The 12468-nt window shown below is 47.7% G+C and overlaps 1 protein-coding gene across 2 annotated transcripts; it reads left to right on the top strand.

Annotated features, from left to right (window-relative positions):
* Nucleotides 1-341: 341 nt before the first annotated feature.
* Nucleotides 342-12260, top strand: CLXN (calaxin). 2 transcript variants are annotated; one of them, XR_007472438.1, is made up of 6 exons: nucleotides 342-2781; nucleotides 6729-6887; nucleotides 7616-7720; nucleotides 8388-8539; nucleotides 8695-8911; nucleotides 11692-11797. XR_007472438.1 is itself a non-coding variant. In XM_004275025.3 (6 exons), the coding sequence occupies exons 1-6, from the start codon at nucleotides 2724-2726 to the stop codon at nucleotides 11749-11751; spliced, it is 639 nt and encodes a 212-aa protein (XP_004275073.1). In that variant the 5' UTR covers nucleotides 348-2723; the 3' UTR covers nucleotides 11752-12260. The 2 variants fall into 2 exon arrangements, 1 of the variants encoding a protein (XP_004275073.1); XM_004275025.3 differs by having other exon boundaries at nucleotides 348-2781; nucleotides 8807-8911; nucleotides 11692-12260.
* Nucleotides 12261-12468: the final 208 nt, after the last annotated feature.

Raw genomic sequence — 12468 nt, 5'->3', positions numbered from 1 at the left:
CGGTGAGAGACCAGAGGAGGGTCACCTGCCCGAAAGGTTGGCTCAAGTCCCCACAGAACTTCCCATTTACTCGCCCTACAACATAAAACTGGTACAAATGAATAAAAATTATGTAGATAACTAACCTTTATATTTTCCTTTCATTAAAGTAATTTCATAATAGACTTGTAATATACTTGGAAATCAATTCTGTGATGTCATTTCCCACAGCTTCCAAACGCCTCCATCATAAAAGGTCCACACTGAGGGAAACACTTTCATCAATTCGACGTCCAAGCTCTTTATTATGGCAAAATTCCAATTAATTGTGAGTCTAAGAGAAAACTGTTTGCACACAAAATTAAAGGAAGCAGTTATAACTTTCATAGTCACTTTAACGTACTTTTGTGTTCACGAAAGCACCCATCTCAAAGCTGCTTGAACTTTGGAAAGTTCTATGATCACTTCATGCACAGCACAAATTCAGCCCAGTTTTTGATTATTCTATTACTGATTGATTCGATATGAGGTAACTGTTCAGGCCTAATTGCCTCTCTTGGAAAAAGCCCTTGGGACGCAATGCTGCATCTCCTCCCCACAAGCAACAAAGTCTATGGACAGAAATTACCACCGGCTCTGAGATGCACTCAGCAGACTCTACCAGGCCCACAGCTCGTTCTGAGGTCTAAAAATATTAAGTTCAGAATGTCACAAGAATGTAGAGAACGCTCTGAGGTTTGCCAGTATGTGGACAAAAGACGCCCCTAGTAAATGCCTGCTTTCCCTGAGAAAGGTTTGCAAGACCGTATGGTGAGGCCAGTTCCACAATGCTCTCAGAGACATGAGAGAGACGCTATGGTGAATTTGTAAAGTTTTGGCTAAAAGAATAACATAGAAGGAAGACCGGGGGGAGGGGGAGCTGGGAGTAGGACGCGTCACCAAGGTTTCTCGGCAGGTGCAGGGTCTCTGCTGCTAGAACAGATCTGACTCCTAATCAGCCTTCTGTGGCACTGCCCTTCCATTGGCTTTTCCACTTTAAGGGAACACAGATGGCGGGGCCCAGGCCTGAAGCTTAGGAAGGAAGAATGGATTTGCTCCCCAAAGGTGCTCGAGAAGCTTCCAGTGCATGAGGTCTGCCCAGACGCCTGAACTCGCCCAGAGAGGAGGCTGCTCCCCAGACACGCCGGCAGGGAGTCTGTTCAGCACACCTGGTAGGGACGGGAGCGGCTCCCCTTATTAGCCCCAGACAGCCACGCTTTGGGCTGCTTGCCTTTCTAACGAGCACCCCAACGATCTCTAAGGACTAAATATTTGCCACGGCTCTGGCATCTGACAGATCACTAAGGTCTCGCGGTGCGTGTGTCAGAATACATCCATCCCCATCTGTCCCCTACAGTCCTATTAGAAACGCTGCACCTGCCGGACAAGGGCACGAACAGGAATACCGCTTAACCGTTCACTGTGGCAATCTCACGTTCACTATCACTTCACATTAGTTAACAGTTCTCAGGGAATCTGCTTCAGGATCATACAGTGCCTGCCTGCCTTCCCCAAGCATCCTCGACCCTGGATTCAAGCAGCACCCCAGTCCTCCATTCAACAAACAAATGAAACAAGGAAAGAGAATCAGAGACCTCATGTGGGGTTGTTACATACCGTTGGCAGAATTTTTCTGCTTTCAGTTTAACAATGACAGTACACACACTATAGAATAATTTGTATTCAAAAGCATTTTGCCTTCTGAAGCGAAACAAGTGACATGTGGGAGAATATTGTAGGTTTTTTGCTCCTGGCTGAGCTGACCCATGTTATCGCTGTCTTAATTCAAAGAGGGTGTTTCATCTGTGTTAAGAGCAGAAAGTCCTCTCATAGTAAAGACGTAAGGACTAGCCTTTGCAGTCAAAGAACCTGTCTTTCAAATAAGTAGAAGATCCATTTTACTGAGATATTTTCCAGAAAAGCAAGGTCAGGCTGTACCCCAGAGCTAGTGTCAGCTGTCAGCTCGTCTTTATTTGGGAGGTTGCCTCTTTAACAAGCTGAAAAGTTGCCAGGGGCTCTCCCCAGACCCCACGGACAGCTTCCAGCCCCACCTCAAGAATGAATGGGGGGGCGGGGAACTACTCCAAGCGCCTCTTGCTCTCTGCAGCATCACCAAAAACTTGAAGATATCCTGTGGCAGACTCCCTCCTGGCAAAAGGACTGGCAACCTGAGAGCGAGCCCCTCACCCTCCCGCACCCGAAAAGCCGTCGTCTGGACCACACGTGCTCATTCCTGCAACCCCCAGGTTCCCAGACCTCGCTGAGGATCTGAAGCCTCCCTGGTGTCGCGCTCACCACCCAAGACATCCCCACAGAATTCAGCCCTGAGGACTCACGGTGCATCTCATGAAAGGGGTTGTGAACTCGAGCCAGCCACACCTGGAGGGTCACCCGCCGACGTCACAGTCGGAACGCGGTCGCAGCGCGCCTGGCCGGCCCTCCCAGGGAGACAGTGCCGGCCGGCCCGGGAGCCAATCAGCTGCCGCCCAGGCGTTGCCATGGCTCGTCGCCCGGTTAGGATCACGCCCACCCCAGCCCGGCAGCCAATCGGCGGCCGCCAAGCCGTTGCCATGGCCACGTCGCGAGTTAGGACCGCGCACGCGCACAGGGGAGACTCGCCGGCAGCCCCAGGCCCAGGCCTCGCGAGGGTCCCGGCAGCCGCCCCACTGGACACGGGCCGCGACCCGGTTCCCTGAGCGGCCGGCATGAACCGCAAGAAGCTGCAGAAGCTAACGGACTCCTTAACTAAAAATTGCAAGCACTGTAAGTAAGAATCAGGTGCCGGGTGTGCAGAGGCTCCTGGGCCAGGTCCTGTCCTGCCCGGTGCTACTGTTCCGCCTGCAGAGCCCGAGCGCAGTCGGAGCCCTCTCCACGCCCGACCCTAAAGAGGAGTCTGGAAGGGAACACCAACATCAGCTCCTTGGGGCGGGCACTCCTGGCGCCCATGATCTTAAGGCGCATTTCCAGTACCCAGGTATCTAGTGCTGTACCCGCACACACGCACATACTTGCTTCTCAAACCTTCTCTTAACTTACCCTTACGCTATAGAAACGTGATTTATATACCCTGGAGACACATGTGGATTCAGCTTCAGACACAGGTGGAAAACAAGCACTAAAAACCACCGCACTCAAGAAAAGTAGCCCAACCAACAGCTCTTCTTAGAGCAAATCAACTGGCAAGGTCCAAGTTTTGGGAATTACCAAAAGACCTATAAGGGAAAATGGTTATCAGGGGTTGAACATCCTTAGGACAGACACGGTGAAGTGGCCCAGAAACTTGTATCTCAGAGCAAGGAAATGTGCCTGGAATCCAAGGAGCTCAACAAAGCTAAACACACAGTAAAGGATCTGTTCCCAACTCTAGACCCAACTTTCCAGCAAAGTGAAGGATTAGACTTGGCAGGTGGCAAGATGGACACCTACTGAAGACATCTGCTCCCATCTCACACATAGTCTGAAAAGTGGTCCTAGAATTTCACAGGTAACTTTAGAATTATATTCAGACTGAAAAACAGGACTGTGCTTGGGCAAGGAAGCTATGGATATGGCTTAGATGAGGGAGATATGTGACGAGCAATCTTAGAAGTTGAGTGCTTATTGCAATAATCCCATAGCCATAATCCCAAGACTACTCCCACTGTGCAAAGAAAGAACAAACATGTTCTCATGTAGTCCTAGAGATTATGGGATCTAGTGCCTTCTAATCATACTCAGTATCTTATATGATGAGTGTTAGGAAATCCTGTCAGGATGGTGCTGGAAATAAAAGTTACGTCTAAAAAAAGTCATCCTATAATTTAAGATATTATCATGGTTATTACAATCTGATGAGAGTTTTGTTCTGTTGTTTTTCTTAAAATACTTTCATTTCTGGGAAAAGGCCAGATCTTAAACATCTAGTAAACATTTTAAATAAACAGTGCAATAACTGCTATACACAACGAACACTGAATTTGATTTAGTTCCTGTTCAAGTGAGTTTGCTATGTATTGCAGATATTCTGTGAACATATTAAAAGATGTGAGGGCTTCCCTGGTGGCTCAGTGGTTAAGAATCTGCCTGCCAATGCAGGCGACACTGGTTCAAGCCCTGGTCCGGGAAGATCCCACATGTGGAGCAACTAAGCCCGTGAGCCACAACTACTGAGCCTGCGCTCTAGAGCCTGCGAGCCACAACTACTGAACCCTCGCACCGTGACTACTGAAGCCCGCGCACCTAGAGCCTGTGCTCCGCAACAAGAGAATCCACTGAAATGAGAAGCCCGTGCACTGCAACGAAGAGTAGCCCCTGCTCGCCGCAACTAGAGAAAGCCTGTGCGCAGCAACGAAGACCCAACGCAGCCAAAAATAAAATAAATTTATAAAAGGAAAAGATAAGTGAAAACACAGCAAGAAAACCAGGCAACTCTTTTGATTTTTGTCCTACATAAAAATTTTAAAGTGAACCTTAAGAACCTTGATGATTACCAGTTAAATTCTATAGAAATAGTGACTAATCATGGGCATTATAATAATTTTGAGTTTCTTTAAACAGAGGACCTTTCTTCTAAAGTCAGATTTCCTTTTAGTTGCCAGGTGATAATCCCACCAAGATGAAATGGATAGATTTTGTAGAATCAAAGAAGAAAGTATCTTAAATGTTTATCTAGTTAATCCACCATTCTGCAGATCTGATCTGCACAGCAGACTTACACCAATCCAAAAAGATGAAAATCCATTCTCGAATTTCCTTAATTTCATTTAGTATTCTTTTTTTCCCAATATTTATTTATTTATTTGGCTGCGCTGGGTCTTAGTTGCGGCATGTGGATCTTTTGGTTGCGGCATGATATAAGAAACATTTCAGCAAGAGAATTTTTCCTGTGGAAAAATTACCCATCTTGGATCTTTTGGGGAATAAATTGAGCTAATACTCTTTCATTTTTATTTCAGCTGAGATGGGAAATGGCTAATCAACATCCCCTCAGCTAGCATTTCATATATGTGATCAGACTGCATCATTCTTCATGCAAGGTTTTCTTCCCCAACCATTAACATCACTTTTTATTTTTAGAGTTTTTTATTGTGGTTAAATAGACATGACATAAAATTTACCATTTTAATTATTTTAAGTGCACCGCTCAGGGGCACTAAGTACATTCACATTGTGCAGCTGTCACCACCATCCATCTCCAGAACTTTCTCATCTTTCCAGCTGAAACTCTGTCCCCATTAAACTGTTGCTCCCCACTTGCCCCTCCCGCAGCCCCTGGCACCCACCGTCTGCGTTTTGTCTATGAATTTCGCCACTCCGGGTGCCTCATACAAGTGAAATCAAATAATATTTGTCCTTTTTCGTCTGGCTTGTCTCACTCAGCATGATGTAGTCAGGGCTCAGGCAAGTTGTAGCAGGAGTCGCGATTTCCTCCCTTTTTAATGCTGACTCATGGTCCATTGTATGGATGGACCACATCTTATTCATCCACTCATCCACCCATGGACACCTGGATTGCTCCCACCTTCTGGCTGTTGTGACGACTGCTGCTATGAATAATGGTGTACAAGTATCAGAGTCCCTGCTTTCAATCCTTTGGGGCAAATACCCAGAAGTGGAATCACTGGATTCTGTAGTATTTCTATGTGTAATTTTTTTCTTGAAGTGACATACCATTCATACCGTTTTCTGTGGCAAGTAAAGGCTCCTTTTAAAATTATAACCATTACATTATTTCTACTATTTATCAATTTATTTACTAAATCATTTGTTTTCCAACGTTTTCAATGTTCGTCTTAAATTGTGGCACCCCAAACTGGAACTCGCCCTCAAACCTCTCCTGGCCTGCAAGATGAGGTGGGATTTATCCATTTCTTTGGGCTGTTTTCCTTTACATGCACACAGCTTCCGTCCTTGCTTTTAAAAATACTCAACCTTAATTTTGTCTTGTCTTGAAATAAGATCTTCCCCATCTTCCACCTTTACCTCATATTGAAACTCACCTTTATGTTCTTAATGCCAGACACTAACCCTTCCACCTACACACCTCGGACAGCGATGGGGACACAACCACCCTCTCTGCAGTCGTGTGTATGCAAGCATGCATGTGTGTGCACACCCTTTAGACACAAAAGTCCTTCCTCCGAAGTGCTGCTGCACGGCTGCCTGTTAATTTCCAGCCCTCACAGCGAGAACCTTCCTGGGTGCTAGGATATGCTTAACTCCTTCCTTGTTGGAAAATAGGTGACTCTGCTTTCCAAACTCTGGCTCACGGCTTCACGAAGGCTAATGTGAGATGAAAGTTGTTGCCTGGTTTGGGGGAGGCTGGTATCTATTTCCAGGGAAGAGTTAAACTGTAGATCTCACGAATGCCTATAATCAAAATGCTGGGGGAAAGTTACCATTTTTAACATCGCCATGGTTACTTAGAATCAGACCCCACAATCCGCATTCAGGTGACCTGGCTAATATTATCGTCCTTTTTCTAACTGTGACTGCACTTACATCTGTTTGGAGGGACGGCTGCTGCCTTACTTCAGTGGGAACTTCTGGGTAGTGACCATCCTCTGGTAACTCGAGGGTCATGAATCTCAAAAGAGGAGCGTCTCCCGTTGACAGCTGCCCATTCATGATTCCAGTGTTGTTTGTCTACAGAACTCATTTGTGCAAAGTTTAAGTTGGACATTAAAGATTAAAAGGCGTCTTTGTTACATCTCAATTTCATTCTTTCACAGTTAATAAATTTGAAGTGAAATGCCTTATCAATCTTTTCTATAACTTGGTGGGTGATGTGACAGAGCGGCAGGGTTTGGACGTCGGGCTGGATCGGAACGCCTTTCGGAACATCCTGCACGTGACATTTGGGATGACGGACGACATGATCATGGACAGAGGTGAGCGGACGTCAGTGTCTAGACGGGCCAAATCCAGCCATAACTGGGAAAAACAGTTTGGAGTTTGGACAAACTCTGGGCGGGAAGCTTCACGTTCTGTGTTTCCAAATCCATTTGAACATAAAAGTTTAATTTTTACATTCATAGGGAAGCACGGTAGGGAAGAAGGTAGCAAGCACTCTTTCTGTGGATTTAGGAAGAGGACAAAGTCAACTTGAATCACTAGGTTTCCTTTCTTTACATCAGAAAAACCCAAGCTATTTATATTCCTACTTAGTAAATAGAACAACAAATAATCGTTTTAAAAGGACATTTAAACTTCCTTACATCATCAAGAGTATTCCAATAAAAGTTAAGATATAATCTTATCTATCATGTAATAGCAGTACTTTTCTTGGGTAACAAAATATAAAATTATATGTTTTATGTTAATATATCAACAAATTTAATGTACCTATATGTGTATACGTTCACTGTTGATTCATGTATTTAGCTATTCAGAATTTACTTGTTCCCACAAAGTATGAAGGGAAACGTGAACGCTTAAGTAAAAGAGTTTTCCGATGTTACGACATCTTAGTTTCCTCCTTTATCAAATGAGAACATGGGACCATATGGGCGTGAGGTTTCGCCTAAATTTCAGAAGTGCGTAGCCCTGTGCGGGTCCATCACCGAGAATAGAAACGCAGCACAAGTGTCACATTTTTTACTTCTCTCTTTTTTTTTAGTATTCCGAGGGTTTGACAAAGACAATGATGGTTGCATAACTGTATCAGAGTGGGTGTATGGATTATCCGTGTTTCTTCGAGGAACTCTGGAAGAGAAAATGAAATGTAAGACTTCGTGTTATCCTATTGGTTTGCACTTTACGATAAGTACCTCGAAAGAGTGAAAATCATCAATGTCTTCCAGCCCAGCCAGTGGGGTGGGTTTGTGTGTTGTTTGCTTGGTGTGAATTCCCATCAGCCTCTTTTACAGAGCAAATTCAGGTCAATAATAAGGGTTGAAAAAAATTAATAAAAAGGCAAATCAAGAAGTTCTGAGGCGGAATCCATGCCAAGCCAGACCGCACAGGCAGGTGGTGCACGTGCGGACCACGTACGCATGCGTTTACGTATGAAGGTGGTAAGTGCTTTACATATTTTGTTACTCAAATTGTCATCATACAACATCGATTCAAGTTTCTGATTCTTAGTTAATTCCTAATTCATCCCAATGAACTCTGTTTAAGAGGCGCAGTTCAATCCATTTTCCAAGGTTTTCACGGTGAGAATGTTAAGTCGTTGCTCCTTGGCCTGCTCTTTGAAGCTAAGTGTAGGAAACTTTCTAAGGATTGTTGAGTATGTTCAGTAAGCGGACATCAGGCATTTGTTAGGGGAATTGATTGCACTGAGCCCCGAGGCTTGATGTAAACACCACTGGAGCCCTGGGCCTTGAACACCATCAGAACCAAGGCCGACTTCCTGGCCGCAGCACATTCGTACCGGTTCTTTCTTGAAGATTGCTTTGACGTGTTTGACTTGAACGGCGACGGCTTCATCTCGAAGGAGGAGATGTTCCACATGCTGAAGGATAGCCTCCTGAAGCAGCCGTCCGAGGAGGACCCCGACGAAGGAATCAAAGACCTGGTGGAAATAACCCTGAAGAAAATGGTACGATGGGTAATTTAGAGTTTTCTCGTGAAATCCACAGATGTGGGGTAGAAATAAGAACTCAAATTAGAGTAACTCTCAGTTTCCTGCCTGGTGAAAGACAGCACTCGGACTGTGCTCTTTTATCATAATATGACAGTTCCTTTCAATTTCAGTACTTAGCCTCATACTTTTCTGACGTCTTCTTTGTGAACGCTGGGCCATGAGAAGACAGTGTGTGTTTGTGATGTTTTCCATGTTAACTGCGGTGTGGCCGGTTGCCCCCAGGACCACGACCACGACGGGAAGCTGTCCTTCGCAGACTATGAACAGGCTGTGAGGGAGGAGACTCTTCTGCTGGAAGCATTTGGACCGTGTCTTCCTGACCCAAAGGTAACGGCACTACATTCACAGAACAGTGACCAAAATGTCACGTAGGGGGCTTCCCTGGTGGCGCAGTGGTTGAGAGTCCGCCTGCCGGTGCAGGGGACACGGGTTCGTGCCCCGGTCCGGGAGGATCCCACATGCCGCGGAGTGGCTGGGCTGTGAGCCATGGCCACTGAGCCTGTGCGTCCGGAGCCTGTGCTCCGCAACGGGAGAGGCCTGTGTAACCAAAAAAATAAATAAGGAGCACGGAAACAGGCTGCAGGGAGATGGGGGTATGGCTGGAAGGACAAGGAAGTGTCCCCGGGTCTTTGCGGACATAGCGGTCAGCCGGGGAGAAGCGCCCAAGCAGAGAGAATGACATGCATGAGCGAGGGAAGCGGGGGATACAAAGGAACCTGTATTAGGTTCATGAGACTGATGATGAAGCGGGAAGACACAGAGGGCCAAGTCCATGGAGCTCGGAGCTGGATTTTGTCTTGAAGATCACGAGGATTTGTTGGAAGATTTTAGGCAGATGGAGGGATGTGATATATAAATATTACCCTATACCCACCCACCCCAGTCTCTAGTCTGTATCTCCAGCTGCCTTCTCAACATACGGAGTAAATGATCTCAATAAACTCTTGATTTTCCCCCAAACTTGCCCCTCCCCCAGTCTTCCCTAACTCAATAAATGACACCCCCCGCACTCAGGTGTTCAGTCAAAACCCTAGGAGTCATCCTTAACCTCTCTCTTGTAACACTTTTCGCTACTCTTTCAAAATAAACCCTTGAATATAATCTCTTCTCCCACGTCTGTTGGCCACCAGCCCCCATCAAGTCGCTGTCATCAGTCACCCAGCCCAGGTCATGCTTCCACTGCTGTCCCCCTACTGACTGCCCTCCACAATATCCAGGATATGTAAAAACACAAAGGCTCTCAGGCCCCTCTGGTGCTCGAGCCCCTCCCCGGTGGGCCCTGAAGTCTGCACGAGGCCCCTTTCTCTCTTTCCACCCACGTCTCCTGCTGTGTCCTGTCCTCTCTTCCGCTGGAGCCCCCCCGGCCACCTGCCCTGCCTCCCTGGGGCCCTTGTGCTCGCTGTGACCTCTGTCCAGAACGTTCCCCCCAGACCTCGCCTCATTCAGTCTCTGCTCAAATGCTGTTGATCATCTTAACTTCTCCTCCCCTCCATCCCCGACCCTGCTTCTTTCTCTTCACAGTTCTTATCGTCACACAGAATATATTTACTCACTTATTGTCTGTCTTGACATGTAGATGTAAGGTCCCTAAAGCAGGAACTTGGGAGGTTTTCACCATATTTCCTCACATGTAGTGTGTAGCACATGGTGGGTCCCTAGTAAATGTTGAGTGGATGGATGGATGGATGGATGGATGGACAGGTGGGTGGATGGACGGGTGGATGGGTGGATGGATGGATGGGTGGGTGGATGGACGGGTGGGTGGATGGATGGACGGGTGGATGGGTGGATGGATGGATGGGTGGATGGATGGACGGGTGGGTGGATGGATGGATGGAGGGGTGGATGGATGGACGGGTGGGTGGGTGGACGGGTGGATGGATGGATGGGTGGGTGGGTGGACGGGTGGATGGATGGACGGGTGGGTGGGTGGACAGGTGGATGGGTGGATGGGTGGACGGGTGGGTGGATGGACGGGTGGGTGGATGGGTGGATGGATGGATGGACGGGTGGATGGGTGGATGGATGGATGGGTGGATGGATGGACGGGTGGATGGGTGGATGGATGGACGGGTGGGTGGATGGGTGGACGGGTGGACGGGTGGATGGATGGATGGGTGGATGGGTGGATGGGTGGATGGATGGATGGATGGACGGGTGGGTGGATGGACGGGTGGGTGGATGGACGGGTGGGTGGATGGATGGACGGGTGGGTGGATGGGTGGATGGACGGGTGGGTGGATGGGTGGATGGACAGGTGGATAGTTGGATGGAAGGTGGGTGGATGGATGGGTGGAGAGATCTCAGAAGTGCCTGAGGGAGAGTCCTGGATCTATGTCCTTCCATCTCCTCAGAAACTTCATCATTTACCTTCATCTTTACCCTACATCTTCAACCTCCTTCCTCACTACTAAAACCTTCTCATCAGAATTTAAACAGACCTAAACCTGTCACATGTGACAAACAAAAGGGAAGGAAGGGAGGGAGGGAGGGAAGCAAAGGAGAGAACTTCCCCTAGTTCCACACCTGCTTCTATTTCCTGTCCAAGGCTTGTTTTGTCACAGCCAGGCGTCTTGGAGGAATTGTCCATATTTATGACCTACACAACCATCGCTTCTTCCCGTCCCCTCTTGCAACTGCTCTTGCCAAGGTCACCCCCGCCTTGTTGAGAAAGCCCAGGCGGTAGGCCCTTGGGTTCTTGTCTCGCTCGACCTCGTCCCTCCCCCACCCCCTGCTCTCCATCCAGAGCCTCCCGAGCCAGGAGGCATCTCCCTTTCATGCTGAGCCCCCTGGATCCCCGATGCGCTCGCACTCCTGCAGCCCCCACTGCAGTGAGCTGAGCTCCCGGCTCCTGGCTGAGAGCCTAAGCTCATGGCAGGGGCTCCTGGGAGCCAGGCCATGTGGTCTCGCCCACCCTGTGGGCCCACAACCAGCGCTGGGCTGGAACAGAGTCCACGCCTGCGGGTGAACACGCAGCCCCTCCCAGGTCTCCGACCCCACTCCTCCTTGGTCACTGCCCGTCTCTTTGGATGTTAGGAGGCCTAAGGAACATTTTTTGTTTATTTTTTTTGAAAGTCTGTACTAATTTGAACACTTTCATTTTGCAGAACCAGAAAGAATTTGAAGCCCAAGTATTCAAAGATCCAAACGAGTTCAACGAGGTGTGAATTCCTAAATGTCTTGTTGTCTCAAGTGAGTAGAAAAGGAGCCTCATCCGTGTTGTGTATTTTTCCTGCTTAGCTCGGAACGTGGTTGTGAATTGCGTGTTTGGTGAGAGGGGTCAGGGCTGACTAACGTGTATCATTCAACTTTGGCGTAAGATGCCACTAAGATAGACGAAGACAAGGGGTTCCTTATTAGCTGTGGTTGGGTTTGGCCAGACGAGTGAACACTGCGGAGACAAGGTATCACCTAGACTGTCTGTTGACACATAACTGTCATAAAATGTTTGTATGAATGAAATGAATAGAGAGACTATATCCATGAGTTATTTTCCTCACGTCAGAAAGATGCTGGGCACGCGTTTAAAAATCACTGAAACTCTGTGTCTTCCTCCCACCCTCCCTGTCCCACGGAGACATATGTATACGTACAGCTGATTCACTCTGTTATAAAGCAGAAGCGAACACACCATTGTAAGCAATTATACTCCAATAAAGATGTTAAAACAAAATCACTGAAACTACTGAGTTTCCTCTGGAGCAGGAAATGATCAAGGTGGCACCCAGAGCACAACGGTTCTGGCATTTAGCGTTGAAACGTCTTTCTGCTGGGCCCTGAGGGAGACTCAGAGACACGGAGCCTGTGTGCATACGATCTGTGTTACTGTTTGAGGCGTCTGAGGGCACAGCCCGCTGCCCAGAGCGGCCCTGGGTAAACACCAG

The sequence above is a fragment of the Orcinus orca genome, chromosome 17 (genome assembly GCF_937001465.1).
Source record: "Orcinus orca chromosome 17, mOrcOrc1.1, whole genome shotgun sequence".
NCBI lineage: Eukaryota > Metazoa > Chordata > Mammalia > Artiodactyla > Delphinidae > Orcinus > Orcinus orca.
This window is presented reverse-complemented; position numbering and strand designations above follow the sequence as displayed.